This window comes from Papaver somniferum, chromosome 7 (assembly GCF_003573695.1).
Source record: "Papaver somniferum cultivar HN1 chromosome 7, ASM357369v1, whole genome shotgun sequence".
Lineage (NCBI taxonomy): Eukaryota > Viridiplantae > Streptophyta > Magnoliopsida > Ranunculales > Papaveraceae > Papaver > Papaver somniferum.
The window spans coordinates 38,894,100-38,919,082 of NC_039364.1; the positions used below are offsets into that span (position 1 = coordinate 38,894,100).

The following is a 24,983-nucleotide window of genomic DNA, read 5'->3' on the forward strand; positions in this document are numbered from 1 at the left end:
TTACATCTGTTTTAGACCTCAACAAAGTTCTTACTCCATTACAAGGTACATGTTTGCACCTTGAATAAACCCATGGACATGCTTTTGTTTCATGATCTTCTTCCATTTCACACATTAAACACACTAGCATACTAGTTGAAGAACTTGCTTTATCATTCATACCACCACCCATTTTTCAGATCTGAAAATGAAGAGAATCAGAAGTATGTGGTTGTGGAGATGTTCATTTATGATTTATGGAGAAGAAGATAAGAGTGCCACGTAAGCAGTGTCACATGGGCCTTGCCACGTACGCACTGGGTGATGACGTATAAAGAGTCACAGTAGCTGGTTGGGTCGAAATAACCGATTCAAAGGACTATCTTGTCATTTTAAGTGCACCTAACGGTGCTAACTTTACATCCATCACTTTTGGTCAAAACTTGACTAGTGTAGCAATAAATAAAAAAAGTGGCCTAGATTTGAAAAGCACCAAAAAAAAAAAAAAAAAAAAACATGCGTATTTTTGTAAAAAGCCCTTTACATAACCCCAAGAAATTTCCCATGGTTATGAAGGTGGATCATATCCACCACCAGTAGACATGCCTTCATCTCCTAAATTCTTCTATCCTTCACGCCAATCATCACAATACACTCGAAAAACTTCTTTTCTAATCTTTTGTATTCTAATTGGGATATCTGGATTCCTTTTTGGATTATTTGCAATATTAAGAACCGAGGATAACAATAAGTGTAGTTATGAAGTTAGATCTGTTTCTGTAGCTTGGGAAGAGCATCAAAATAGTGGTAATCAAAACGTTGCTGTACAAAATAATCGATATAAAGTGATGGGATTTGTTGGAATTCAAACTGGGTTTAGATCTGCAGGGAGACGAGCTTCTCTGAGGAAAACTTGGTTTCCATCTAATCGAGAAGGACTTTTACGGTATTTCACTATTCTGTATGATAGATTTTGATACCGTATTTTTGTTTCTATAATTGATTCTTGGTGACTCGTGAAAGAGTTTGTACATGAAATTTTGTTGTTGTTTTCATTCTGAAGATAGTATGGAAGTTCATTTGTTGGATAGATTGATGGAAACTTAGCATTACATATAAAACCAGATTGTTTGATTGTTTCTGTTGTATTTTAGTGCCATGGTGACTAGTGCTGTATGACATTAGCAAGATATATGTATATTTAGCAAAACAGTTCAAGTTGTGTGTTTCAGTAGTTGGAATGTAGGGTTTACAAGGGAAGTTGAATTGGTGGAGTTTCCAATCGAGACTTGGCCTTTTCTTTTAGTCATTCCATTACGTAACTTTTGAAAAAGGAAAGAAAGTAGGTCTCCTTGTTTATTTTTTAGTGAATCGGTAATTTGGCATTGTATGATATTCGTGAGGCATGTCAGGGTAATTGGCATCTTCTGGGTAGAAACCATCTTAATATGGTGATTCCTCTTGTTTACCTAGTTGAATATTCCAATTGTTCTGCATAAATAATTGTACAGAACTATAGATCCGGGGCCTGAAAATATAAAACCCGTCATTTTGTATTTCCAAGAATTTTCAAAGTAGTAAGCGTAGAAGCTTAGGAATACAGCAGTATTTGAAACATTGAGCTTTGAATGGGCAAAGATGTGATATGGAAACAGATACAAGTGGTAACGATTGAAGTGAAGAATCTCTGTGCAATTTCCTGAGATGTAGCTTTGTCTGAATATATGGAAAGTGTCCCCATAAACAACTGTAACCTTAAAAAATTGTTTTCACTGTCTGCAGTTTGGAAGAATCAACTGGTTTGGCTTTCAGATTTGTGATCGGAAGAACCTCTGAAAAATCGAAGATGGCCGAGCTCAGAAAAGAGGTGGCAGAATATGATGATTTCATGCTTTTAGACATTCAAGAACAGTACAGTAGACTCCCGTATAAAACGTTAGTACCTACTACTTAAGTGTGAAATCTGTTCTGCATTTGTTTTGCTATAACAACAACATATTCATCCATGTTGTAACTTCTTGCAGGTTAGCTTTCTTCAAAGCTGCTTATGCACTTTTTGATTCGGATTTTTATGTCAAAGCTGATGATGACATCTATTTAAGACCAGGTGTGTTATTTCAGTATGCTTTATAATCTATTCAGTTTTTGTATCTACACAAGCCTTAGACCTGGAATTCTTCCCTGCATCCACACTGATTAAATTTCCATATCCTTCTTTCCTTCTTTTTTTTTTTTGCTTTTAGACCGTCTTTCATTACTCTTGGCGAAGGAACGTTCTCACCCTCAAACTTATATCGGATGCATGAAAAAGGGTCCGGTTTTCGCTGACCCAAAGCTTAAATGGTTAGCCTCTTGTAGTATGTTTCCTTGAAATTTGAGAAATGATTTATTGTTCCTCTACTTTAATGTGTTTCTAGTGATTGGCCGTAGTGTTCACTAATAAAGGGAACAGATAAATTGTGTTGTACAGGTATGAGCCTCTCTCTGATTTACTTGGGAAGGAATATTTTCTTCATGCGTATGGTCCTATTTATGCCCTCTCCGCAGATGTTGTCGCCAGCTTGGTTGCCTTAAGAAACAACAGGCAAGTCCACTTGTCCCAAAACCACTAGAGGCACTTTCTTTAAATTGGGTTTGGACTAGAAAAAAGTATCAGTGCAGAAGGTGTGTTTTTTACGAGATCATGTGTCACTCACATCATCGTATTGGAAAGTCTTTGAAGACCACAATTTTCACTTTTTTGATGCATGATTTAGTTTGTCACAGCAAACTATTTATGTTGAGTCGTTTTTAGAAGACCTCATCCATGTTATAAGCGACGTCAGATGATAAAAAAGAAGAAGCTTGTCCCTTCAATTAGTATTAAGTTCCACATTTGATAAAAGGAAAGAAAAAACGCTTACAACAACAAGAAGGCACTAGCTTGTACTTATGGAAACCTGACACACCTGGTCTATCTTCTGAGTTCCAAAGTTTGAAAGGTTCTTTATATTCAGGTAGAAACCACAAGGCCCAGCAGTTTAAGTAAGCATGGCAAGGAACTCCAGCTCATAATCTTAGTTAGCTTACTGTTTTTTCTTGCATATAGATTGCTAAACGAGAAAATACTTGTCATGATGATCCACCTTTTTTAGGGTACTATCCCAGGGGGTTTTCTGTTAACATGTAATTAATTTGTCCAATCGGTGTCGACTGTCTTAACTCCTAACAGAACAATATGTTTGGAATTACAGTTTCCGAATGTTTAGTAATGAAGATGTTACAATTGGCGCATGGATGCTAGCAATGAATGTTAACCATGAAAATAATCATTTGCTATGTGAACCTGACTGCACTCCATCATCCATTGCTGTGTGGGATATTCCCAAATGTTCAGGTCAGTTTTTTTTTTCTTATTTTTTTTTCCCATATAACTATACCTACTCATAAACCAAATATCTATGGATATTGATTGTTTGATAGTTTTTGGATTAGGCTAGTAATTTACTGCCATAATTTTACAATCTTAGGTATTCCTTGCATTTTTTCACTGTGACTGAATATCAGAAGTTCTTACGGAGTATTTAAGAATGCAAAGCTGTAGATGCAAAGCTGTAGAATTGAATCTTTTGAACACTTGCTTTTCAGACTCGTTATAGCATAGTATACTATCATTTTACAACTATGAACAGCAAGGAACTGAAAAATTGTTCTCTTAATATAGGGCTCTGCGATCCAGAAAAGAAGTTACTGGAACTACATCAAAGAAAGAACTGCTTTGAAGATAATCCAACAACAGCTTCCAACCAAAACTCCGAGTTATTAGAAGCTGGTAAATGAAGCAGAGTGTTCCAATTTTGCCAAGTTGCTTGGGTTAGCCAAATTTTGTACATCTTGCTTTTCTTGTCATACTTCTTTTTTTTTTTTTTTTTTGATGAAAAGACGATATATAATCACTAGCAAATATAGTACAAAAGGTTCACAATTTCGTTTCTATCGAAAACATTAGTAACAATGCTAGTAATTTTGACTTGTTGCTGAAACTTCATGGATAAATGTTGAAGACATTTTATCCTTGCTTCCTTGGCGATTTTGTCTGCTGTTGAATTGTATTTTCGATTAGTGTACTTTATCTTTGCCTGCGGAAGATCATGTAGGATTGTCTTTACTCCTTGTACGGTGTTTGCGTCCGCCCAGAAGGGACTTGTGTTATCCTTGTTGATATTGTCTGCCAAGGATTTGCAATCAGTTACAATGGTGACAGTAGATAACACGTTTTCTTTTAGCCATGTAACCGCCTTGAGTAACGCTTTCGCTTCCGCATGGAAAGCAGAAGTGGCTTTCTCCGAACCAGCTGAAATGTGCATGAAGGTGTATTGATCGACTGAATACACTATGTTCGCATATCCCATTGATAGGTCTTCTTCTTTGAAAGAGGCATCTACGAAGATTATCCAATCAGTATTTATGTTTGACCACTTGGCATTGATCAACTGTGTTTTATTGGTGTCCGGTCCTTTCGTAGTAATCTTTTTTGGGATGGATTGCAAGAAACTGTTGATCTGAGTTATTAGTTGCGTTGGATTTGGAATTGTTTTCTCAAAACCCACCGAGCATCTGTATTTCCATATGAACCACAATATTGTTGCAATTTTCCCCGTTAAATTATCTAGGTCTGGGTTTTGAATCCACCATTTTACCCAATTTGTGATTGATGTCGTATCATCTGAAGGAATTAGGTGACCTAAAGAGAAACTGAACCAGATGGCTCTGGAAAAAGGGCATGTTCCAAACAGGTGTTTCTCCGTTTCCTGAGCTTGCATATTACACAGTTGGCAGTTTGTATCGATTTCCGAATTGTGGACCCCCAGTCTCGACGATGTGGGTAAAGCTTTCCCAGATAATTTCCACACAAAAAGCTTAATTCTCAGAATTGCTTGTATTCTCCAAATATTTTTCCATGGGAAATCTAATAAGGAAATGTCTTCTTCTTGAGTTTGGTTTGCCAGGAAATTGTAAATGTTTTTGGCTGAGAAAAGTCCTGATTGATGATGTAACCATTTTATGTTGTCTTCTTCCTCTTTTCTTGGAGAGATTGCTTGAATTTTATTCCTCACTTCCGGGCTAAAGTAAATGTTTAGTTTTTCTTGGTCCCACTTGTTCTCTTCTGTAATAAATTCTTGAACCTTTGTTGGAATTGTACCCTGAGAAACTTGAGGTTGCGGGAGTATTTCCTCATTTGGAATCCATTTATCTTCCCAAACATTTATCGAGTTTCCATTTTTCACTTGCCAGATAAAGTTTCCTTTGATTAATTCCAGTCCTTTTCGGATGCTTGTCCAAATCCACGATAGGTTGGAAATTTTTGATTCTTCCAGAGGGTTTGAATATGAGAAATATTTTGCCTTGATGATTTTTGCCCAAAGTTGCTCCTTTTCTAATAATAATCTGCTGGCTAGTTTAGCAAGAACTTGTCATACTTCTTTGGAGGTGCAGTTTACCAGCAGTGTATGATTTCCCAGATTTCCCATGTACAAAACATACTTATCTGAGTTGCAAACATACTGATTCTGACAATATCTAAATTGGAATGGTACTGGCATTTTTCTTGTGTTTCTTTTTTTTTAACAAAATGAATAGTACTTTTTCCAGAGGTCACCTATAAATAAGATCATTCAAACTCGCATGATTATCCACTGTTGACCCATGATGCAAATTTCCCATCAAGAATTATTTTTAAAAATGATGAAAACTGATCAGCCATTAAGTTAAATCATCTATCAGCTCACCTGCACAAGGCACGGGAAAGATTTCAAACGCCTGTTGCCAGTTGATTGGATCGGTGCAAGCAAAAACCTTCCCACCAACTAATGGTCAGGCATTTTTTTCTTTTTGTAAAACCGACTAGCATTCATTGCAATAGAAATGTAAGAACCGCAGTCTGGGGCAAGTATAAATTTCCTTCTATATAATCTCTCCAGTGAGAGATTGCTAAAGTTAAAAAGATGAGAAGAAAAAAAACACATCTTCTTTCTATTTAAGCTTGCTAATACATCCAACACCTACTTGGTAGCAATGCAGCAATAGCAATATACAGATTTGCAACCTGAAGAACCCAACACCAAGGGATCCCCTTAATGTAGGATAAAGATGAGAGCTTTCAGAATAACTAGGGAGTAAAGGAGCACAGATACGACCAAGTAGTTGTCCATTAATAAATAGAACTGCAGTATTATTTAGATGCTACTAGCAAAAAGGAAAGAACCGTTCACCGGAAAACAAGACGGAACTAACGTCTGCAACTCTCAACAAACCTCACTAACTTATACCTCACCACTCTGAATAGACAACTAAAACATTGAAGCCTTCCCAGCCTTCTTGAAAGGCAGATTAACACATGTACAGGATGGTGGTGATGTTCGATTTAACTCCTTCGAAGTCTAATTGCTTGACTGACGAAGCTCAACCCTGACAAAATCTGCATCTACGGGCACGGATATGTCAACAGTTGGTCTCAATTGGGCACAGACTTCGATTGCCCCATGGACAGGGTCACACAAGAAGTTGCTAATAAGATCCTGGTTAATGGGGGCGTTATTGTCGACTGCTACCAAAGCCTGTTGGGTGAGAATGTAATCAAATCGTGGAGCCCACTTCCTTGATCCCAATCGAGCTGTTGTGGAACAGTTATCAACCATGAATGAAACTCCACGTGCATGCATGAAGGGATTCAAAGAATCCACTGCCTCGATCACACTTTCATTGATGATTTCCGAGTAAGAATGCCCCTTCTTTCTCAATACCTCAATCTGGTTAATAGGCACCAAATAAAAACGATATATCAGAACATAATAAGCAGGAGAAGAAGTCATTAATGTTTGCTTATAATTCTGATTATACTATCAGAGATGAGCTTCTCACCTGAGCCATCATTAAAGCCACAAAAACTCCAGCGGTGAAAGGATAGAGTGGACCCAAGTCACCTTCTGGTCGAGTTGCTCGGACTTTCTCACCAACCAACCACATTCTTGTTTGATCAATCTTTCCCATTGGAAAAGCTGGTAGGCCTTCTTTTTCCTGTTCAAAAGGAACGGAGTCAAAATTACTTACAGCGGATCTTATTGAACAAATACCTTAAATATGTGATTTGCTCATGATGCAATTGAAAAACGACAGGAATGAGCTGAGGAGTACACATACATAAAATCGGCGCCCAGCCAAGACAACACTTTTGATCTCATTCCCACTCGCTACATCCTCGTAGCACTCATACAAGATGTCCATACAGGGATAATAGGAGGCACTGTATGCTGCATGGAAATCCTTTTTGCCTTGCTCTGAAAGAGAGTTGTACACAGACAACATACCCTGTTGGAAATACCCAAAAAAAACAAGTAACCACTGAGTAAAGCTCATTTAAAAGAAAGAAACAAGTGAGTAAGCCAATCGGAGAAGTTGCAACCTCAGTGGATATGGTCCTTGAAACAATTCCAGTGATGCACTCAACAGTGTTCTTGTAAGCAAGGTCTTCGGGCATTCCATTTTCGGTGTACCTTCTGAACAAGGATTCGACGATTCCATGAACAGCTCCAAGTAAAATACCTGTCAATCCAAAGGGGGCAGATAATTAACAAAGAAGGCTAACAGAAACAAAACAAAAATATGAAGAAAAAAAATCTACCCCTTTCTCCAAAAATGTCACTCTTGTATTCTGACTCGAGAGTAGTGGCAAACGTAAAAGGAGAGCCAAGAGCAACAGACCATCCTAAGGCAACATCTGTTGCTCTACCATCAACATCCTGCACAACATTTATACAAAAATTGATTTAAGAAATGAAAATCAAAAAGATTAAAAGACAATCAAACACTCTGTTAAAAACATGTGACAAAACAGTGGTGGGATAAAAGGCTCGAAGTAGAAAGAGAACAAGGTAACAGTAGGTAAACCTGGTGGACAGCAAAACTAGCATTAATTCCAGCACCGTTTATCTCCTTTCCTTGGACATAGAGTCTTCTAACTGATGGACCCATTCCCTTGGGGCAGACAGCAATCACACTCATATTTTTGGGGAAATCAACCCCCTGGGACTGCAAATGTCCAAGAAGAAATCCATGGGAGAGTCCAAGAATGCTGTTAGGCTTCATGTGGGAGAATATCTTCTCGTAATTATCTGCCTACAACATTGTCAAGCAATTTCAGAAAACAGGAAATAGGGAAGAAAACAGGACAAGGAACTTGCAAAGAACATAAAACAAATAACATATATTGTGAAAAAAAAATGTGCTGCATTGGCACATAACCTTCACCAATGTTATCTAATAAAGTCTAAAGCGCTGTGAGATCGATCGTTACCTATTTGTTTTATCAAGCATGAAAAAAAGCACAAGAATTTATCATTGGTTTATGAAGTTACTCAAATGTTAAAATTTCAAAATCCAATTCGAGCACTAACGAATTACAGTTGGACTCGTGATTATCTTGGCCAAATAAATATACAAAAAAAAAAGGTCCTACCACTATCCCAACATTCTGCATTACCTGTGCAGCATCGGAAATCAATAACAACACAAGATCACTCCCAGCAACAGTTTCATATATATCACCCAAAGTTCCAGTCTCCTCAGTGAAACCAACAGAACGTGCTTCAGCAAAAGAAGCAGATCCCTTCCTCAAACCAATCTGTGCAAAACGATGAAATCACAACATAAGTAAGCTTGGATCAATAAAAATTATATAAGAACGAGACAAATATAAGAAATATTGGTGCACACTTTACCTTGACCACAATGTCAGACTTGGCTTCTACAAGTGAGTCTCTCAAGTTCTGAGCTTGAGCAGGACCCTACGAATAACAAAGAATAACCAGTCAAAGAATGTTAATAAACCAGCACAATTACTTCTAAAGAATAATAACATTGAATTAGTAACTCAATAATCCAAAAAATCATAATGTTGATGTTCATCGTAAGACTATAACACAGTATGTAGACATTTTCCCACATAATTTTTTCCTCCTTTGGCACTGATAAAGCCATGTGAAGTTTATGCATCAGACCATTGTCTATTTCACACTAACCATCATTAACATCATATTCAAATGCGACCACTGTAAATTATTGCTAATCACATTAAAAAAAATGAAAAAGTTAGATGATAAATCACCTGAGAACCCCAACCGATAACACCAATCTGCTTAATTCCTTTGAATGCTTCAGGCAACAAATGGAATAAATCTCTTCCTCCTTTGACAATATACTGCAACAACCACAAAAACAACAACAAAAATAACCACAATCAGCAATGAAAATCAAATCTAAGATGTGATAATATACACAAACACAAAGAGAGAGAGATTGACCTCGTCATTTCCAGCAAGAGTGACCTTCTCCTTGTTAAACACAGAGGTTTCAAAATCAAGAGTAGTCAAAGGTTTGGTAGGAGCTGAAACACTCATGGTCGATGCAACAGCCGATCCAACGGCGGATGATGAGACATTGTTGTTGGAAACACGAAGAAGAAGAGGTTTTAGGGTTTTAGAAGATGAAGACAGAAACCCTAATTTAAAACCCAAAGAAGAAGAAGAGTGAACTGGTTTTAGGGTTTTCGATGGAGCTGCTACAGATGTAGAGAAAGAAGTTGCCGCCGCCATGACCGAGTCTGAAACTGATACACACAGAGAGATAGAGATATGAGAGATGGACAAATGGGTGGAGACGCAATGCTTTTTATACAAGATGCTCTTTTTTCAGAGTCCCGACTTTCCTGCTATCTTGCACGGGGGAGTGTTCTACACCACACATGAACCTGATGAATTTTTACCATTCAATCTCGGCCTTCCATTTTTTTACAAATAAATGATCTCGAATCTCAATAGATCTGTTTGGGATTCTGCTCGTAGATTACATTAAATCCACTCTAGAGTGGTACTCGCACGTGAAAATTGGAAACCCCCTTAAAGAGCATCTCGGGTAAAGGTCTTAAATTAGTATGATACGTATAATTTAATATTTTTTTCACCAAAGTTTCATCTCCAATGCAAAGATGAGGGTCATAGATAAGATGACATGGCTAAAGTTGGGATAAAGGAGAAAGTCTAAATAAGACTTTCTTCATGACCTTCGGTCATAAATCCACATCATCTTTTGTGTCTAGATTTAGACAAAAAGTGTAAGATAGGACCTTGGGGATTGGAGATGGATTTTAGGTGAGAGCATTTTTCTTTATTATTTTTTGTCCTATAATAAATGACCCACAACCAAAAGGTATAAATAAGACATCCACATAGGATGATCTTGACCTCTAGCATTGGAGATGCTCTAACAAAACCATATATACAGTAGGTTGTTGGCAGTAAAAATATGATAATTTCGAGTTCTGACATCAGTTAGCCCATGTTAGTGTCGGTTTTTGTAATGTTTGTTTTTCCGGGTTCATTCGGCATTTTTGTTATCGTGTAATAACTATTTTGTGGCTTTACATGGAAGACATTTTAAAGGAAAATGATACTTTGGAAACGCTAAAAATTTTAACATATACTCCCTCCGTCCCACTATTAAGTGACCTAGTTCAAGTTTGCACAATTTTTAAGGCAAGCAAGGGAAAGAGTATATTTAAACATTTTTACAATTATATCCTTATGAATAATAACTAGTGAAATTTTGAGATGATTTATCTCTCAAACTACCCCACGGATGTTCGCAAACTTCATACCATTGAAAAGCATTTTAAAACACCTACGTAAAGAATATAAACATGCCTATCAAATTATGCAGATTTCTTATATTTCTTATAATCAATTAAAAGGATAATGTTAGAAATATCTCCTTGTTTAGTGATATATGTCGCTTAATGGTGGGACAAAATCTAAAAATAAATAGGTCACTTTATGATGGGACGGAGGGAATAATACTCTGTTCATTTCTGAAAAATAGGTATTATCACTTTTCACGGAAACACAATATATTTTAGCATTAAATTTCTACTAGCATTCTATATCCACGACAATTAAGCAATCAGAAGCAAGCAATGAAAAATGCCTCGGGTGGTATAGCCTCGAGTAGGTGAGCAATGCGGACCTGGGATGGACAGAAAGTACGGAACACAGCAGAAACGGAAGTATTGACGTGAGTGGGACTAATTCTTTTTCAAAACGCCCATACACAATTCTGAAAAGCCATAGCGATTTAGAGTCTGGACCACCACAAAGTACATATATTGATATTAGTATTAAAAATAAGGCAGAACCGTGAGTAGGCATCCAAAAGCAGCAACAACATGCATACTTCCAAAAATTATTTAAGGGAGACCTAAAGAATTACCCATTAGACACTTTGGTACCCACCTTTAGTAGATTAGTCCACTGCAAAAGTGGAACCAAGATTCATGTTTTTAAGAAAGTTTAAATAGTGAACCACTTTACATGGACCCTTTACATGGCAGAGGTATCATCTTCCCCTAGAGTTTGATTTTCTTAATTTAAAATGGTTCTGTCATATAAAAATTACAATGTTGTGTTTGATCTCTTGTCTTAATTCTGTGGAAACTAACTTCATAACCAACAGTAACGAAACATTTACAACAACAATAAAAAGAAAAAACTAGATTTCCACGCAATAAAATTAGAGATTTAATTTTTCATGAAATTAGTTTTTTTATTTAACCGATATTTATTTATCGAGTAAAAAGATCCCCAGAAAAAAGTCTGAATACTATCATTGGTTCATATATAAGAATTGTAGTGACAGGAAAGATTTGAATGCTATCCTTGGTCCATACCTAAGAATTGTAGCTGCAGGGAAACCCATAATACCTAAAGAACGATCCTAAAGTTACCAACACGATTATCAGTCAAGTATTCAAGGTGGGGAGTTAGGATTTGTGAGTAAAGTAAGCTAGGTATCACGACACAAGCGATTCACACATCTACGGGAGTGATTTCACTAAGATTTGAAGAAGATTACAAGTGCTTAAAGTAGTACAGTAATACTCTCAGTGGTTATCTCTCTCCTAACCTGTAACGAATCCAAAAGACTCAACCCCTCACATGCAATGTTTACGTTCTCTTATATAGGAAAAACTCGCTAATAGAAAACAATTAACTTCATTCGTCGGTATTCGAGAATCTTTTGGTTGTGGTTAACTTCATAGAGTTCATCTTCGTTAGCAACTGTCCTTGCAGCAATGTTTGTCTGACGATCCTCGGTGACGATCCTCATGTGTTGTGATGAGTAATATTTTGTCACTTGTCTAATCAGACTGAAATCTGTCGAACGAACCGTCTTGATTCCTCATTAAATGCTCAACTACTCATATCGAACTTCACCGTTGATTTGGGTAGTGTATTCCACGTGGCTCCATCTTAGATAAGGGGTAGATATCTCGAAAGCGGGAAAAGTGTTTCTGGAGAAGGTATTCAATGTTCGCCACAGACTTGGGTCTCTTGTGTTCGTGCTCTCAGATTCTTCCACGTGGCGATAGGATTTTCGGCCACACATTTTGCTTTTTCTTCTCTCAGATTGGTAACCGTTGCCACGTCTCCGGTTTTTCCGCACATAACCGACACGTCATTAACTTTTCCACCTTTATGAGCTTCCACATCTTTAGCCGGTTGCTCTGGGTATAAAAACATTCTTGTCAACCTTTGGATCAATTACTTTATCATCTTTTATTTTTCTTTCCCCGATTCTTCTTCTTCAAATCTTTTTCTTCTCTGCAACTCCTTATATGTCTGTTAGCAGAAACACTTCTCCCCGAATTGCACTGTCCTCAAGGTAAGTTCTTCTTTATGTTCTGATTTCTTAACTCAATTTATCAGTGTCATCTTTGTTAATCTTTTTTGATCGAATTCCTCATTCCATCTGGTTTCAATTTTCAGTTTTATGCTCCGAAGAAAGCTTCATGTGCAAATTTTGTCTCTAGTTTCTCAACCTATCTTGCCCAACGCGGATTCAAACTCATTGTTCCAGATAATTCCTCCAATGCAGTCAACTTGGATTTGCGTTGGATACACATAGATAAATGGAGTGACCATATAATTCTTATTACCCATTAACAATTAAGAAGTAGGCATTATATCCCTTTGTATGATACGACAAATCCTCTATTATGTGAAGTACTTTCTCGTCCGAGCCCTCAGCGAGGTATCTTTCAGATGACCGGAAATGTTATTCGCTTGCTCTTTGAATTCTCCGAACGCTCAAAGAGCCGCTCCACCATGTGTGACGAGTCTCATCCTTTTGAAGCTTTTAACTATTTTGCTGATTATTATTTGTCTAACTACACCAATCACCTTACTAATCTTGTAGAGGAGAAGTGGAGCGTTCGATTCAATTGGCAGAATATCATAGACGGGCATAAACTCCTACTTCATGAACTTGATCCAATGGTTAAAAATACTAACACTCTTATCAGTCACTCTAGCGATGAGGCTTGGTTAAAAGTTTCCCCTGCTTAAGGAGGGTCCCTGGGTTTGGGGACTAGGTGAAGATAATCAGCCTCTCTCAAGTCCTATTGGCGAGCACAAGCATATGCCTCTATTTGATCCTTGGATCTTTATATGGCCTGAGAAGCCACAAGTAATTTTATCTTCGGCGATCTTCATCCCTTTTTCATGACTTGATGACAACTTTAGTTGCTTATCTCTTTGTTACCTTCCCATAATGCTCAACCTGCTATTACTGAAAGGAAAAATCAAAGTTCTCGACCTTCGAAATGACCATCTTCGAAGAGGAAGGTAAAAGAACATCTTGTTATTTCTATCGTTTCTACTTTCCCATCTTGCCTCCTGTTCGTTTATCTGACTCGGGTGAATATGTGCTCGAAGTGCGATGTCGGAGGATTTCAATTTTCAGATGGTTCAAATGATGCCGAAAACAACGATTTGAGAAAGTGGATATATGGTCGAGGCTTACCAAGCCGAGAGTGAAAGTTGTTGCGAAAAATTTGGCGCTCACAAAGCCCATTGAAGTGGTGGATGACGAAGAGGATACTGAAGTGAATGAGGAAGGTATACGTGGTATATTTAGAGCAGTAGGCACTCCCTCTCTGGAAGAAGAGAAAACAACCACCATGCCTTCTCATATGCAAAAAATCATCCCAGAAACCAGTATTGTTAAAGTTACAGGAGTGAAAACGCAGGGGTAATAAGTACACCACCAACTTTTTCGTTAGCAACCTGTATGAACAAAAACGTAATACAATTGCAAGTTGATCAACTGAATGATCCTTGACAATATATATATGGAGTTTATATCTCTAACCTCTTCTCAATCAGTATGTATATAGACAAGAGTCCGTGAACCTGGTTGCTAAGAAGAATACTTGGACGATCTCAAAAATCAATATCCAAGATCAATCTATTCGTATCCAAATAATCCAATCGGAATTCTGCCAAGTAATTAAACTTGTTATCTATCTTTCAAGATACGAATTCTACAAGAAACGAGTTTCATATTCGATCACAATTAGATGGGTATATCTACTAAGATTGAATACATACAACTAGCGTAAATCCAATTATAAAGATAAACAATATAATGTGGAAAAGGAAAAACACAAGACACCAGAAATTATGTTAACGAGGAAATCGTAACTGTAGAATAACCCCGAGACCTCGTCTAGATTTGAACACCAAACTGTATTAAGCCGCTACATACACTAGCATACTATCAGACTGGAATTTAGTTGAGACTGAATCCACCCTCCAAGCGATTCAGTTACAGTCATGCTCCTTACATCTCTTGAACCTCGCAAGGCTCTATGCAATTGATTCCCTTAGCTGACGTCAAGTGAAGACTTTTGATAACAATTTGCCTCTAACAGATAATCCTATTTGATTTTCATGTAGATCAAAGATCAAGGTGCGGAAATCTTTTTGCAATAGACAAAGCTACCGAACATCACAAATCCAAAACTTACGACTCGCAAAGAGCAGCCTAGATTCTTAACCTCCTCTCAAGTACAATCTTCAAAAGATCAATTAAGATCAGTTTTCAGATACCTATCTTGAGGAATCACAAAGTATGATACGAAGAGAAGTTTGTGATTACTATTTATCTTGCCTGAAAGAGATTACGAAAACCTCGATAACAGAAAATCGAGATCAGGATTCACGAACTATCACAGTAAAAATAGTCGGACCTGGCTTCACGAATCCCCAAAGTGAAGTATTTTGGTCGTAGACCTAATTATGTTTCTCATAGGAAACCTAGGTTTATTGAAGACGACTCTAGAATCAACTAGGACACAAAGTGTCAGGAATTGATTTTCCCAGTTGAAAGGGCATCTTTATTTATAGTTTCCAAAGACCATGGGTTGCTTAGAATTCAACATAATATAACTTGAGAATCAAGCAAACACTTTTAGGTATTGAAAATATAATGGAAGAATATACACTATGGGCCGGTTCTGGAACCGTATATAATGACTGTTCGGTTTGGCAAGTATGCCAAATAACTAATTAAAAGCAATTTGATGTTCATTTAAACACCTAAGAATTTAATCATGATGCACAAAAATAAGTGTTTGGGTGATCAATGAAGTCTTGAAAGTGTTTGAAAGAATTCTAGAAATGCTAAACATATTTAAAAAAATAAGTCTTTCAGCATATGGAAAATCTACTGGGACAGTTGATACAGCGATTCGTGAACCGTTAGGCTTGTTCACGAGTCAGGGTACAACGGTTCGTGAATCGGGTTCGCCAACCCTACAAGACTGTCGAACTCAGTTGACCATGATTCGTGAATCGGGTTCGCCAACTGCTATCATATAATACCAACTTCAAGAATTCAGTTAACAACGGTTCATTAACCGGGTTCTGAACTATTCGCCCAATTGAACTCATGGTTGGCGAACTAGTTCGCCAACCTTCCTGTATTTTTGAAACTTAGATATCTATGGTTCCCGAAATGGTTCTCCAACCCACCATGAGCAGAAATATCAGATAGTTCAATATTTCTCTCTTATGATGTTTGAATCAATACCACATGATAAAATCATTTGCATGGGAAATTTTCAACTGATCCACATATTAATTCAAACAATAAAATATTTTTAAGGATCATTAAACATCTTTTCTAAAGTAATATTTCGATATTTTTAACAAGACAAGCTTGACTCGAAATTTCTTCTTTGTAGATCTACTAGAAGTCATGCGACATCGTCTCAACAGCTAGAATGGTAAGATAATAAGTAAAATAGAATGGTTCAGTCTTCACATACCTGATACAGAAGTTCTTCAAATATCTTCGTTGATATTCAGTCTTCAAGGGTGATGTCTGATACTCAACTACCGAATTCTAACCTAGTCCGAGACTTGACTTAGTAGACTAGAAATCAAGATATAGTTTTGATCATCTAACAATAACAACAAGCTTGAGATGGAAATTTTTTTGGGTTCAGCCGAGCATTGCTCTAAAAATCCACCCCCCACCCACCCCCCTTGTCAATTTTAGTGACAAAACTATTCAATACATATGGATTCAAAATAATAAACTTTTCGGTGCAATCCACTATGCTTGATTTCCTTGGTTCTTCAACAAATGTCTTGAGTTCTTCGAACTTCGAGTTTTTCTATGGTTTAGTATGTGTTTGTTTAGCACCTTTGTTGTCGAAGATCCGTAGCGATAACAATTTATGAGAACACTCAAAAAGAGCTTTGCTAGAATGAGGTAATCACACTCTATTTATCGGTTGTTATACAAAAACATAGTATTGTTACCTACCTCAAAGTTAAATTGCACCACAACTTTAAAGAAATACTACGGTGATATGTTCTCCACCTTAGTCATTACTTACTTCTTTTGCAAAATAAGTAAAACCTATAGATAATAATCCACTCCCCCTTACATGATGCTCTGAAAAGAAATATGAAAAGTAGTAAGATACTACTTAATAATTCTCCCCCTTTTTGTCAATAAAATTGGAACATGTGAAAAATCGGGATCAAGATGAATTAAACAAAAGAGTATTCAAGAATAAAGAACACATACCAACATTTAGTTTAGACGATATCACCAAGTAGCCTCGGTTTGCGTCAAAGAGACGTAAAGGTACAAGAATCTCCTACAATTCCGCATCCACTCTCCCACAAAGATATTACTATTAAGCACAAGTTCAAAAGAACTCTCCCCCATTTGTTGTTATTCCCGAAAGAATAACACGAGCGACCTTAACTCTAATCACAAGAGAAGGATTTTCCTTGTACATACAAATTTACTCGCCAGTTACGAACAAAGTATCCCAATATTTTTCTCTCTTCTCGCCAGTTACTAACAAAAAAGTTAAAAATAACGATCTTAGTATTATAGGCACTAAACTACAAGATTTTTGTGAGAAAAATAATCATCGACAAAAACTATTCTCTACGCCAGTTACGAACAAGAAAACAGTTAGTTCGATATGACTCAACATAAGAATTATAATTTCTCTAGCCATGTACGAATGTAGAGATTAAATTCACCACTTATTCTCTTTCGGTTATCCAATCAAGGAAGTAAGTATATTCCTAGAGAACATCCAACGGAATCCTGTAGCAGTATATTCACAAAAGTGTAATCATGGAGAGATCAATAATGCAATTCTCAAAATAGTTTACTCCTCTTTTGCAAGAGTTAAGAGCTTAATCTATGAGAAAATATGAGATATATGTTCTAATCACCAGAATATGATAGCAAAGCATAAATCTCACAAAATAAGAAATACATATATATAATCCATAATTATTAGGTATTGCAAGTCATCTTCCAAAATAAAATTTAATTAAATAAACTTTAAACATGCAAGAAGATAGTATCTGGAATAACTAATGTAACACATAAGAACTACTCCAAAAGCTAGTGTTGTTGGAGCATTGCTCGGTCAAACTCGCATACATTGCTATCTCAAGCATGTTTGTCAATGTTAGTGATCAAAACTATAAGTCTTGATCTCTAGTCTATTATAGCTAAGTCTCGGACTAGGATAAAAAGTGTAGTTGAGCTCAAGGAATTCATGGCGATTCATCATACAAGTAGAAGAACTACTCAAGGAACCGATGAAACTTCTCGACAAAAAGGTATGTGAAGACTTGAACTTATCTGTCACTCAAAAGTCTATCTACTCTATCTCCTACTTCTTGAAACAAAAAGTCGTATGCTATATATATAGACTTAGATTATACACATTTGGTATTTCGAGACGAGTATACCTCGCCTATCTGTATCTCGAAATATGTGTTGGTAAGTTTTTCGCTTCGACCAAGTTTATCTTTACCTAGTGACGAAAGTCATGATATGTTTCAATCATCTTGAAAATTGCTTTGACGAGAAATGGTGTAACAACTGTATAACATCCTCTAAGAATGTTTCAATGATTGAAATGAGAGTTTAGATTACATAACCAATGGTGGACATAAGCATTATTGTGGAAAAACATTTATGTATTGATCGATGTCGTATGCGTCAAAAATAATTCACTTTCTCACTCAACTAAATTTAAATGAAGTATGTGGTAAGAAAGAGTTCGTTCCCACAGAGAGGCTTTTATGATTATAAAATTTCAGTTTCTTAGTAACCAATGGGGGGATTTTTGTTTTAGAAAAGCAATAAATATAATTGAAAGCAATAAAATATGAAAATAATCAATAAGAGGAAGATATTGGTCACGGGATAGTATCATTCACAAACATGTATTTTCATCAATGACTAGAATTGGTATTTTAATCTCTCATTTATTAAAAGTCTTAGGATATCTTGATCGCAAGCATATCCTGCTAATTCCCTGATTTCATCACAACCACATTAAAAGATGCATATGTGAATTCTTCCTAGAAAGCAACCTAAAGTGTAAAAGCACAATTAAGTTTAACTCCCTAAAAGCTTTAAGTTTTATGGAATAAGACTAATCAAGGCAATCAAACGTGTAAAAGCACTAATTCGATTTAACCAAGGTTATGATTCATTTGTGACTAGTAGGATATATCACTACAAGCACTACCCACAATTATGCTACTTAGAATCAGATATAAACAACTTTTTCGTATTGAAAACCCCAATTTAGCTTTAGAAATGAATGCAAATCGGATTGATTCCGGACTCAACCAAACAAACAATCAAATCATATGACAATATAAACCATGAATCATAAACAATAAAGTTGAGACAAAACTAATTCATTGAATCAAATATCATTTGTGAAATCCACTTTATCCCATAACTAATAATAGTGTTTAGTTACTCATATTATTGGAGTTCATCATCATCATTTTCATAAATTAAAGAAATGAAAAATATACGAAAGCAAACCATAGTAGAATCCCGCTCTCCTCCAAAGCTCCAAGTAGTAAATAAGTCCCCCTCAAAGTTCTAAAAATCTTTTCTTTTGTAGCTTTTCTTGTTCCAAAATTAGGTCTAGTCTTCAAAGGTCCAATAGATAGGAGTCCACCAAGCCCATATGTGAGGAATACTCATGTAAAAATATGTATCAAAAGTGGTCGCCGGAAAACTGGTTCCATCGCCGGAACTTGGCCGGGAAAGTCGTCGGCAAACATCTCAGGTGACCGCAAAGCCCACCCAGTCGTCGGTCAAACGGGTCAAATCGGTCAGGTCAACCGAGCCAACTGACTAACTCGGTTAGATAATGAGTCAGAACCGAGTCAGCTATTCAAGTGAGCTAACTGGGCTGACTTGCCAGGCCATAGTCTTGCACAGGCCAGAGCCTTGCACAATCATTGTGCTTCAGCAGTGCTCTTCAGCCATGATGGTTGTTCACTGCAAACCAGCTCCAGCTGCACTGCACTGTTGCTATTACCAGCACCAATCCCCATCTTTTATTGCTTTGAAAAACCCATTTCTCTGACGATCTCTAAGGAAGGAAATCAACCACTTAACGAAGGTGGGAATATGCTTACTTACCTCGTTATCCGTCGGCGTGCATTTAGCACCACTCTCACAACATCCATAGAAACGTCTTCGGTCTTCAATCATTGTCTTCATCTTCATCTTCGGTCTTCAACTCTTGATGATGAAATCTTGAACTTCGTAGAATCTTGACAATGTAACTCTCTCCTCTAATTCCTTGTTGCTTGAAACTTCATTATGAATATTTCTTCTTCCATTGGCTTTATTGAATGAATACAAAACCAAAAACGAACTAAACAAACCAAAATATGATGCAACGATATTTTTTTCTCTCTCTTTTTTTTTCTTTTTTCTTTTTCTTTTTTTTTTCTAACATGCAAGATAAATAAAGTAATTACAAAATAAAAATAAACAAAATATTAAAACTAATGATTAACCTAATGAACTTTTCTCTTGTATTTTCTTTTTTTTTTCTTTTTTAATAAGGGACCTAGCATAATGATGACCATGTCCCAATTTTTTTTTTTAATACAAGAGAAAATAATACAAATAAAAAATAAAGATAAAATAAAAATGCAAGTACAAAGGCCATGGTGTAAGTACTTTACCGCTCGATTCTTCACAACTTGTATGTCTCGATATCATAAACTTCTTGAATTCTCATCTTGATAATCTTCACTCTTGTACAATAGTCTTCAACTTGTAAAAATTCTGCTCATTGTCTTGTTGCTTTACTTGAATCTAAAATCTGCTCATTTATGTACCGTTGATTGTAAACCTTGAACATCTTCAATTTTCTTTCGAATTTGTGATGCTCCTCTTGTTGATGATGATGGTGTTTCTATGGACCTGTTGGTGTAGAGAGAGATAAAGTGGATGGTGCTAACTGCGAACAAGATTACAAGTGGTATGTAAGTTAGCAATTCGATGTCACCATCATGATTGATAAAATAGCACTCATGAGATAAAAATAGTGCTTCTATTGGTGGGAGATTGGGTAGCTCACCATTCTACCCGGAGTTTACGTATGGTGACACACACTCTAAAAGCACATATTTAGACACGGACAAAGAAATGAAAGTCGGTGCCTCTCATGATGTAACATGGGTAGTCTCCACTATAGGGGATCACAACTCTAATAACGAATTCAGTCTGCACCTAGTTTGCCACTGGCATGGTTAAATCCAACTTTAACTCTCGTACAAGTAAGAAACCCGATCACGTTCTCTGTCATCTCTAAGTTCAGTCACTCTTGTGAGATTCTCGATGTAATCTTAGCGACATGGATACTATGTGACTCTAAACTAACTACAAGTTGGAGTTTTTTTTTTATTTCATTTATTTTATTTTTTTCCATGCACTAATTTACAAAAGGTTGAAATTTTTACAATGCAAATGCTTAACCACTCCCCCACACTTAAACTTTACATTGTCCTCAATGTAAATTGAGTCATCCAAAGTAAGCCAAGGTGGGAAATCGTACATGATAATGTGACAAGAAATCAGAAAAAGTAAATGCAAGACAAGAAAAAGCTAAAAACAAGACAAAAAATAAATAAAAATAAGACAAGAAATACTCGTCATATGGGTTGCCTCCCATTTAGCGCTTGGTTTAAAGTCGTCAGCCCGACTATCTTCTTGCATTGCTACGCCTTATCCGGCTTCCAACACATTATGGAAATCTTATCGAATGCTACTTGGGTGTTTCCTTGCCTCAAAGATATTGAAGTGTATGACTTATTCGTAGAACTCCATAGTCAAAGTGCCACTGTGGACATCAATCTTCGTTCTAGCGGTACTCATAAATGGTCTACCCAGCAGTAAAGGTGTAGACGATGATGAATTCACATCACTCATGTCTAAAACGTAGAAATCCACTGGAAATATTAGTCCTTTTACCTGCACCAAAACATCCTCAACAATCCCTTTCGGGAAAACATTAGATCTATCGGCAAGTTGAATAACTATGCCGGTTTCCTTAAGAGGACCAAGGTTTAAAGCATCATAAATAGAAGTAGGCATAACATTAATAGAAGCTCCTAAATCTAACATAGCTTTTGTAAACCTCGTTTTACCAATTGTGCATGGAATTGTGAAACTACTGGGATCCTTTAGTTTAGGTGGGAGTTTCTTTCGAAGATATGTCGAAGCATTCTCCCCCACACTCATTACCTCATTACCGGTTAGCTTGTGCTTGTTAGTGCACAATTCCTTTACACACTTTGCATAGCGAGGAGATTGCCTAATTACTTCAATGAGTGGAATATTCACTTGGAACATCTTAAAAACATCTCAAATATCCCTATCTTGCTCCACCTTTCTATTAGCTTTAGCGAACCTGCTAGGAAAAGGTATAGGAGGAACATAAGTAGGAATATGATTTTTAGAGTTGGAAATAGGTACCTCGAAAGTTTGGGAGAAATCAACATCCTTTTCCTCCAAAACTAGTTCCTTTGGGGCTTCTTCTTTACCCAAATCAGCAATTTCAGGTTGCACAAGTCGTGTACCACTTCCAAACGTAATAGCATTGACACCATCTCTAGGGTTAAGAGGTTGGGAAGGGAGTTTCTCACCATTTTGTGCATGCAACTGATTAATCTCCTCGATCATTGAACCAACTTGTGTTTGCAAGTCCTTAACCGCACCCTCCGTTCTTTGCATAAAAGATTTCAGCAACTCTTCCATATTGGACCCTTGATTTTGAGGTTGTTGTTGTGGAAGTTGACCAACTTGTGATCGCAACTCCTTAATTGCATTATCCGTTTTCTGCTGATTTAAGTTCGCTAGTTGTTGATTTTGCTGTACCACAGACATTAGAGCCTCCACCAAAGTAACCATCCTTGCCAATTCTGAATTTTGGGCTTGTTGCGGTTGTTGCACTTGTTGTTGGAACTCACTCGGATGGCTGTAAACAGAACTTGCACTTGCAACTTATTCGTAAGTATTGGAGTAAATACCATACGACTGAGTTGAGAATATAGCATTGACATGCTCTACGTTCTCATAAGCTGGGCTTGATGGTTTTACAACCACCGCTGCAACTTGTTGCATCACTGCCATCACGTTGCTCATTTGTTGACGTAATTCAATAATCTCATCAACTTGATTAACTCCCTTGGTAGGTGGTTCTGATCCACAACTTGAAAATTGTTGAGAATTTGCTGCCATACTCTCAATAAACTCTCTAGCTTGTGTCACCGTCTTGTTCATAAGTGCACCACCACTTGCAGCGTCAATAAGATTCCTATCACTTGCTTGGAGACCTTCATAGAAGTATTGGATAATCATTGCGTCACTAAATGGGTGATGAGGGCAGATTGCTACCAATCTCTTGTACCGCTCCCAACATTCATACAACGATTCCCCTACACTTTGCTTCATCCCACAAATCTCCTTGGGAATTTGAATAGCCTTTGATGCAGGAAAATATCTCTCTAGGAAGAGTCTCTTCAATCCATTCCATGTTGTGATACTACCAGGCGGTAAATAATATAACCAATCTTTAGCTGCATTGAGTAAAGAGAAAGGAAAAGCACACAACGTTTCTTCATCTGCATTAGCCCCATTAGGTATCATGTTTTTCGTCAACCATTGAAACTCCATAAGATGCTTATTCGGATCTTCCCATGCACATCCATGGAACTTTGATATTTGACTGATCAACCCTGACTTGATATCAAATGTGGAAGTTGCCTCAATGCACCATTGTTGTTGATCCGACTTCTGAGAAGCTAGCTCCTTGAGTAAGCAATTTGCATCACCCATTGCTTCTCTCGGTTTGTATTACAAAGAAACCAAAACTATATAACAAGTCGATGCCTCCCCGGCAGCGGCGCCAAAATTTGATCGCTGTCGTATGCGTCAAAATAATCACTTTTTCACTCAACTAAATTTAAATGAAGTATGTGGTAAGAAAGAGTTCGTTCCCACAGAGAGGCTTTTGTGGTTATAAAATTTCAGCTTTTTAGTAACCAATGAGGGGATTTTTGTTTTAGATAAGCAATAAATATAATTGAAAGCAATAAAATATGAAAATAATCAATAAGAGGAAGATATTGGTCACGGGATAGTATCATTCACAAACATGTATTTTCATCAATGACTAGAATTGGTATTTTAATCTCTCATTTATTAAAAGTCATAAGATATATCTTGATCGCAAGCATATCCCGCTAATTCCCCGATTTCATCACAACCACATTAAAAGATGCATATGTGAATTCTTCCTAGAAAGCAACCTAAAGTGTAAAAGCACAATTAAGTTTAACTCCCTAAAAGCTTTAAGTTCTATGGAATAAGACTAATCAAGGCAATCAAACGTGTAAAAGCACTAATTCGATTTAACCAAGGTTATGATTCATTTGTGACTAGTAGGATATATCACTACAAGCACTACCCACGATTATGCTACTTAGAATCAGATATAAACAACTTTTTCGTATTGAAAACCCTAATTTAGCTTTAGAAATGAATGCAAATCGGATTGATTCCGGACTCAACCAAACAAACAATCAAATCATATGACAATATAAACCATGAATCATAAACAATAAAGTTGAGACAAAACTAATTCATTGAATCAAACATCATTTGTGAAATCCACTTTTTCCCATAACCAATAATAGTGTTTAGCTACTCATATTATTGGAGTTCATCATCATCATTTTCATAAAATAAAGAAATGAAAAATATACGAAAGCAAACCATAGTAGAATCTCGCTCTCCTCCAAAGCTCCAAGTAGTAAATACGCCCCCCTCAAAGTTCTAAAAATCTTTTCTTTTGTAGCTTTTCTTGTACCAAAATTAGGTCTAGTCTTCAAAGGTCCAATAGATAGGAGTCCACCAAGCCCATATGTGAGGAATACTCATGTAAAAATATGTACCAAAAGTGGTCGCCGGAAAACTGGTTCCATCGCCGGAACTTGGCCGGGAAAGTCGTCGGAAAACATCTCAGGTGACCGGCAAAGCCCACCCAGTTGCCGGTCAAACAGGTCAAATCGGTCAGGTCAACCGAGCCAACTGACTAACTCGGTTAGATAATGAGTCAGAACCGAGTCAGCTATTCAGGTGAGCTAGCTGGGCTAACTTGCCAGGCCATAGTCTTGCACAGGCCAGAGCCTTGCACAATCATTGTGCTTCAGCAGTGCTCTCCAGCCATGATGGTTGTTCACTGCAAACCAGCTCCAGCT

At 36.9% G+C, this 24,983-nt stretch overlaps 3 protein-coding genes across 3 annotated transcripts; 1 reads left to right on the forward strand and 2 right to left on the reverse strand.

The window, feature by feature from the left end:
• The first annotated feature begins 521 nt into the window (after positions 1-521).
• Positions 522-4,048, forward strand: LOC113297033 (probable beta-1,3-galactosyltransferase 14). Its single transcript, XM_026545424.1, has 7 exons — positions 522-925; positions 1,762-1,914; positions 2,004-2,086; positions 2,223-2,322; positions 2,450-2,563; positions 3,213-3,355; positions 3,683-4,048. Exons 1-7 carry the CDS (start codon positions 582-584, stop codon positions 3,796-3,798), a joined length of 1,053 nt encoding a protein of 350 aa, XP_026401209.1. The 5' UTR covers positions 522-581; the 3' UTR covers positions 3,799-4,048.
• A 2,101-nt stretch (positions 4,049-6,149) lies between these two features.
• LOC113297034 (ketol-acid reductoisomerase, chloroplastic-like) lies at positions 6,150-9,668 on the reverse strand. Its single transcript, XM_026545425.1, has 10 exons — positions 9,318-9,668; positions 9,122-9,214; positions 8,736-8,801; positions 8,498-8,638; positions 7,906-8,133; positions 7,640-7,757; positions 7,421-7,560; positions 7,159-7,326; positions 6,880-7,035; positions 6,150-6,767 (listed from the first exon to the last, which is right to left on the reverse strand). Exons 1-10 carry the CDS (start codon positions 9,606-9,608, stop codon positions 6,399-6,401), a joined length of 1,770 nt encoding a protein of 589 aa, XP_026401210.1. The 5' UTR covers positions 9,609-9,668; the 3' UTR covers positions 6,150-6,398.
• Positions 9,669-10,971: 1,303 nt separating this feature from the next.
• On the reverse strand, positions 10,972-23,559 carry LOC113294541. Its single transcript, XM_026542934.1, has 6 exons — positions 23,119-23,559; positions 22,757-22,995; positions 22,525-22,699; positions 22,198-22,440; positions 11,301-11,318; positions 10,972-11,034 (listed from the first exon to the last, which is right to left on the reverse strand). Exons 1-6 carry the CDS (start codon positions 23,557-23,559, stop codon positions 10,972-10,974), a joined length of 1,179 nt encoding a protein of 392 aa, XP_026398719.1.
• Positions 23,560-24,983: the final 1,424 nt, after the last annotated feature.

What these genes read in the sequence shown, in the direction of transcription:
- LOC113297033 (XM_026545424.1), top strand. Translation starts at nt 582, where the DNA reads ATGCCTTCATCTCCTAAATTCTTCTATCCTTCACGCCAATCATCACAA. An exon ending in GCTGACCCAAAGCTTAAATG is followed by an intron (nt 2,323 to 2,449) that starts GTTAGCCTCTTG and finishes TGTGTTGTACAG; the next exon opens with GTATGAGCCTCTCTCTGATT. An exon ending in GTTGCCTTAAGAAACAACAG is followed by an intron (nt 2,564 to 3,212) that starts GCAAGTCCACTT and finishes TTGGAATTACAG; the next exon opens with TTTCCGAATGTTTAGTAATG.
- LOC113297034 (XM_026545425.1), bottom strand. Translation starts at nt 9,608, where the DNA reads ATGGCGGCGGCAACTTCTTTCTCTACATCTGTAGCAGCTCCATCGAAA. An exon ending in AGTCTGACATTGTGGTCAAG is followed by an intron (nt 8,639 to 8,735) that starts GTAAAGTGTGCA and finishes CGTTTTGCACAG; the next exon opens with ATTGGTTTGAGGAAGGGATC. An exon ending in CAAGGACCATATCCACTGAG is followed by an intron (nt 7,327 to 7,420) that starts GTTGCAACTTCT and finishes TATTTCCAACAG; the next exon opens with GGTATGTTGTCTGTGTACAA.
- LOC113294541 (XM_026542934.1), bottom strand. Translation starts at nt 23,559, where the DNA reads ATGGGTGATGCAAATTGCTTACTCAAGGAGCTAGCTTCTCAGAAGTCG. An exon ending in GCTATATTCTCAACTCAGTC is followed by an intron (nt 22,700 to 22,756) that starts GTATGGTATTTA and finishes TTCTGTTTACAG; the next exon opens with CCATCCGAGTGAGTTCCAAC. An exon ending in TTAAGGAGTTGCGATCACAA is followed by an intron (nt 22,441 to 22,524) that starts GTTGGTCAACTT and finishes CAAAGAACGGAG; the next exon opens with GGTGCGGTTAAGGACTTGCA.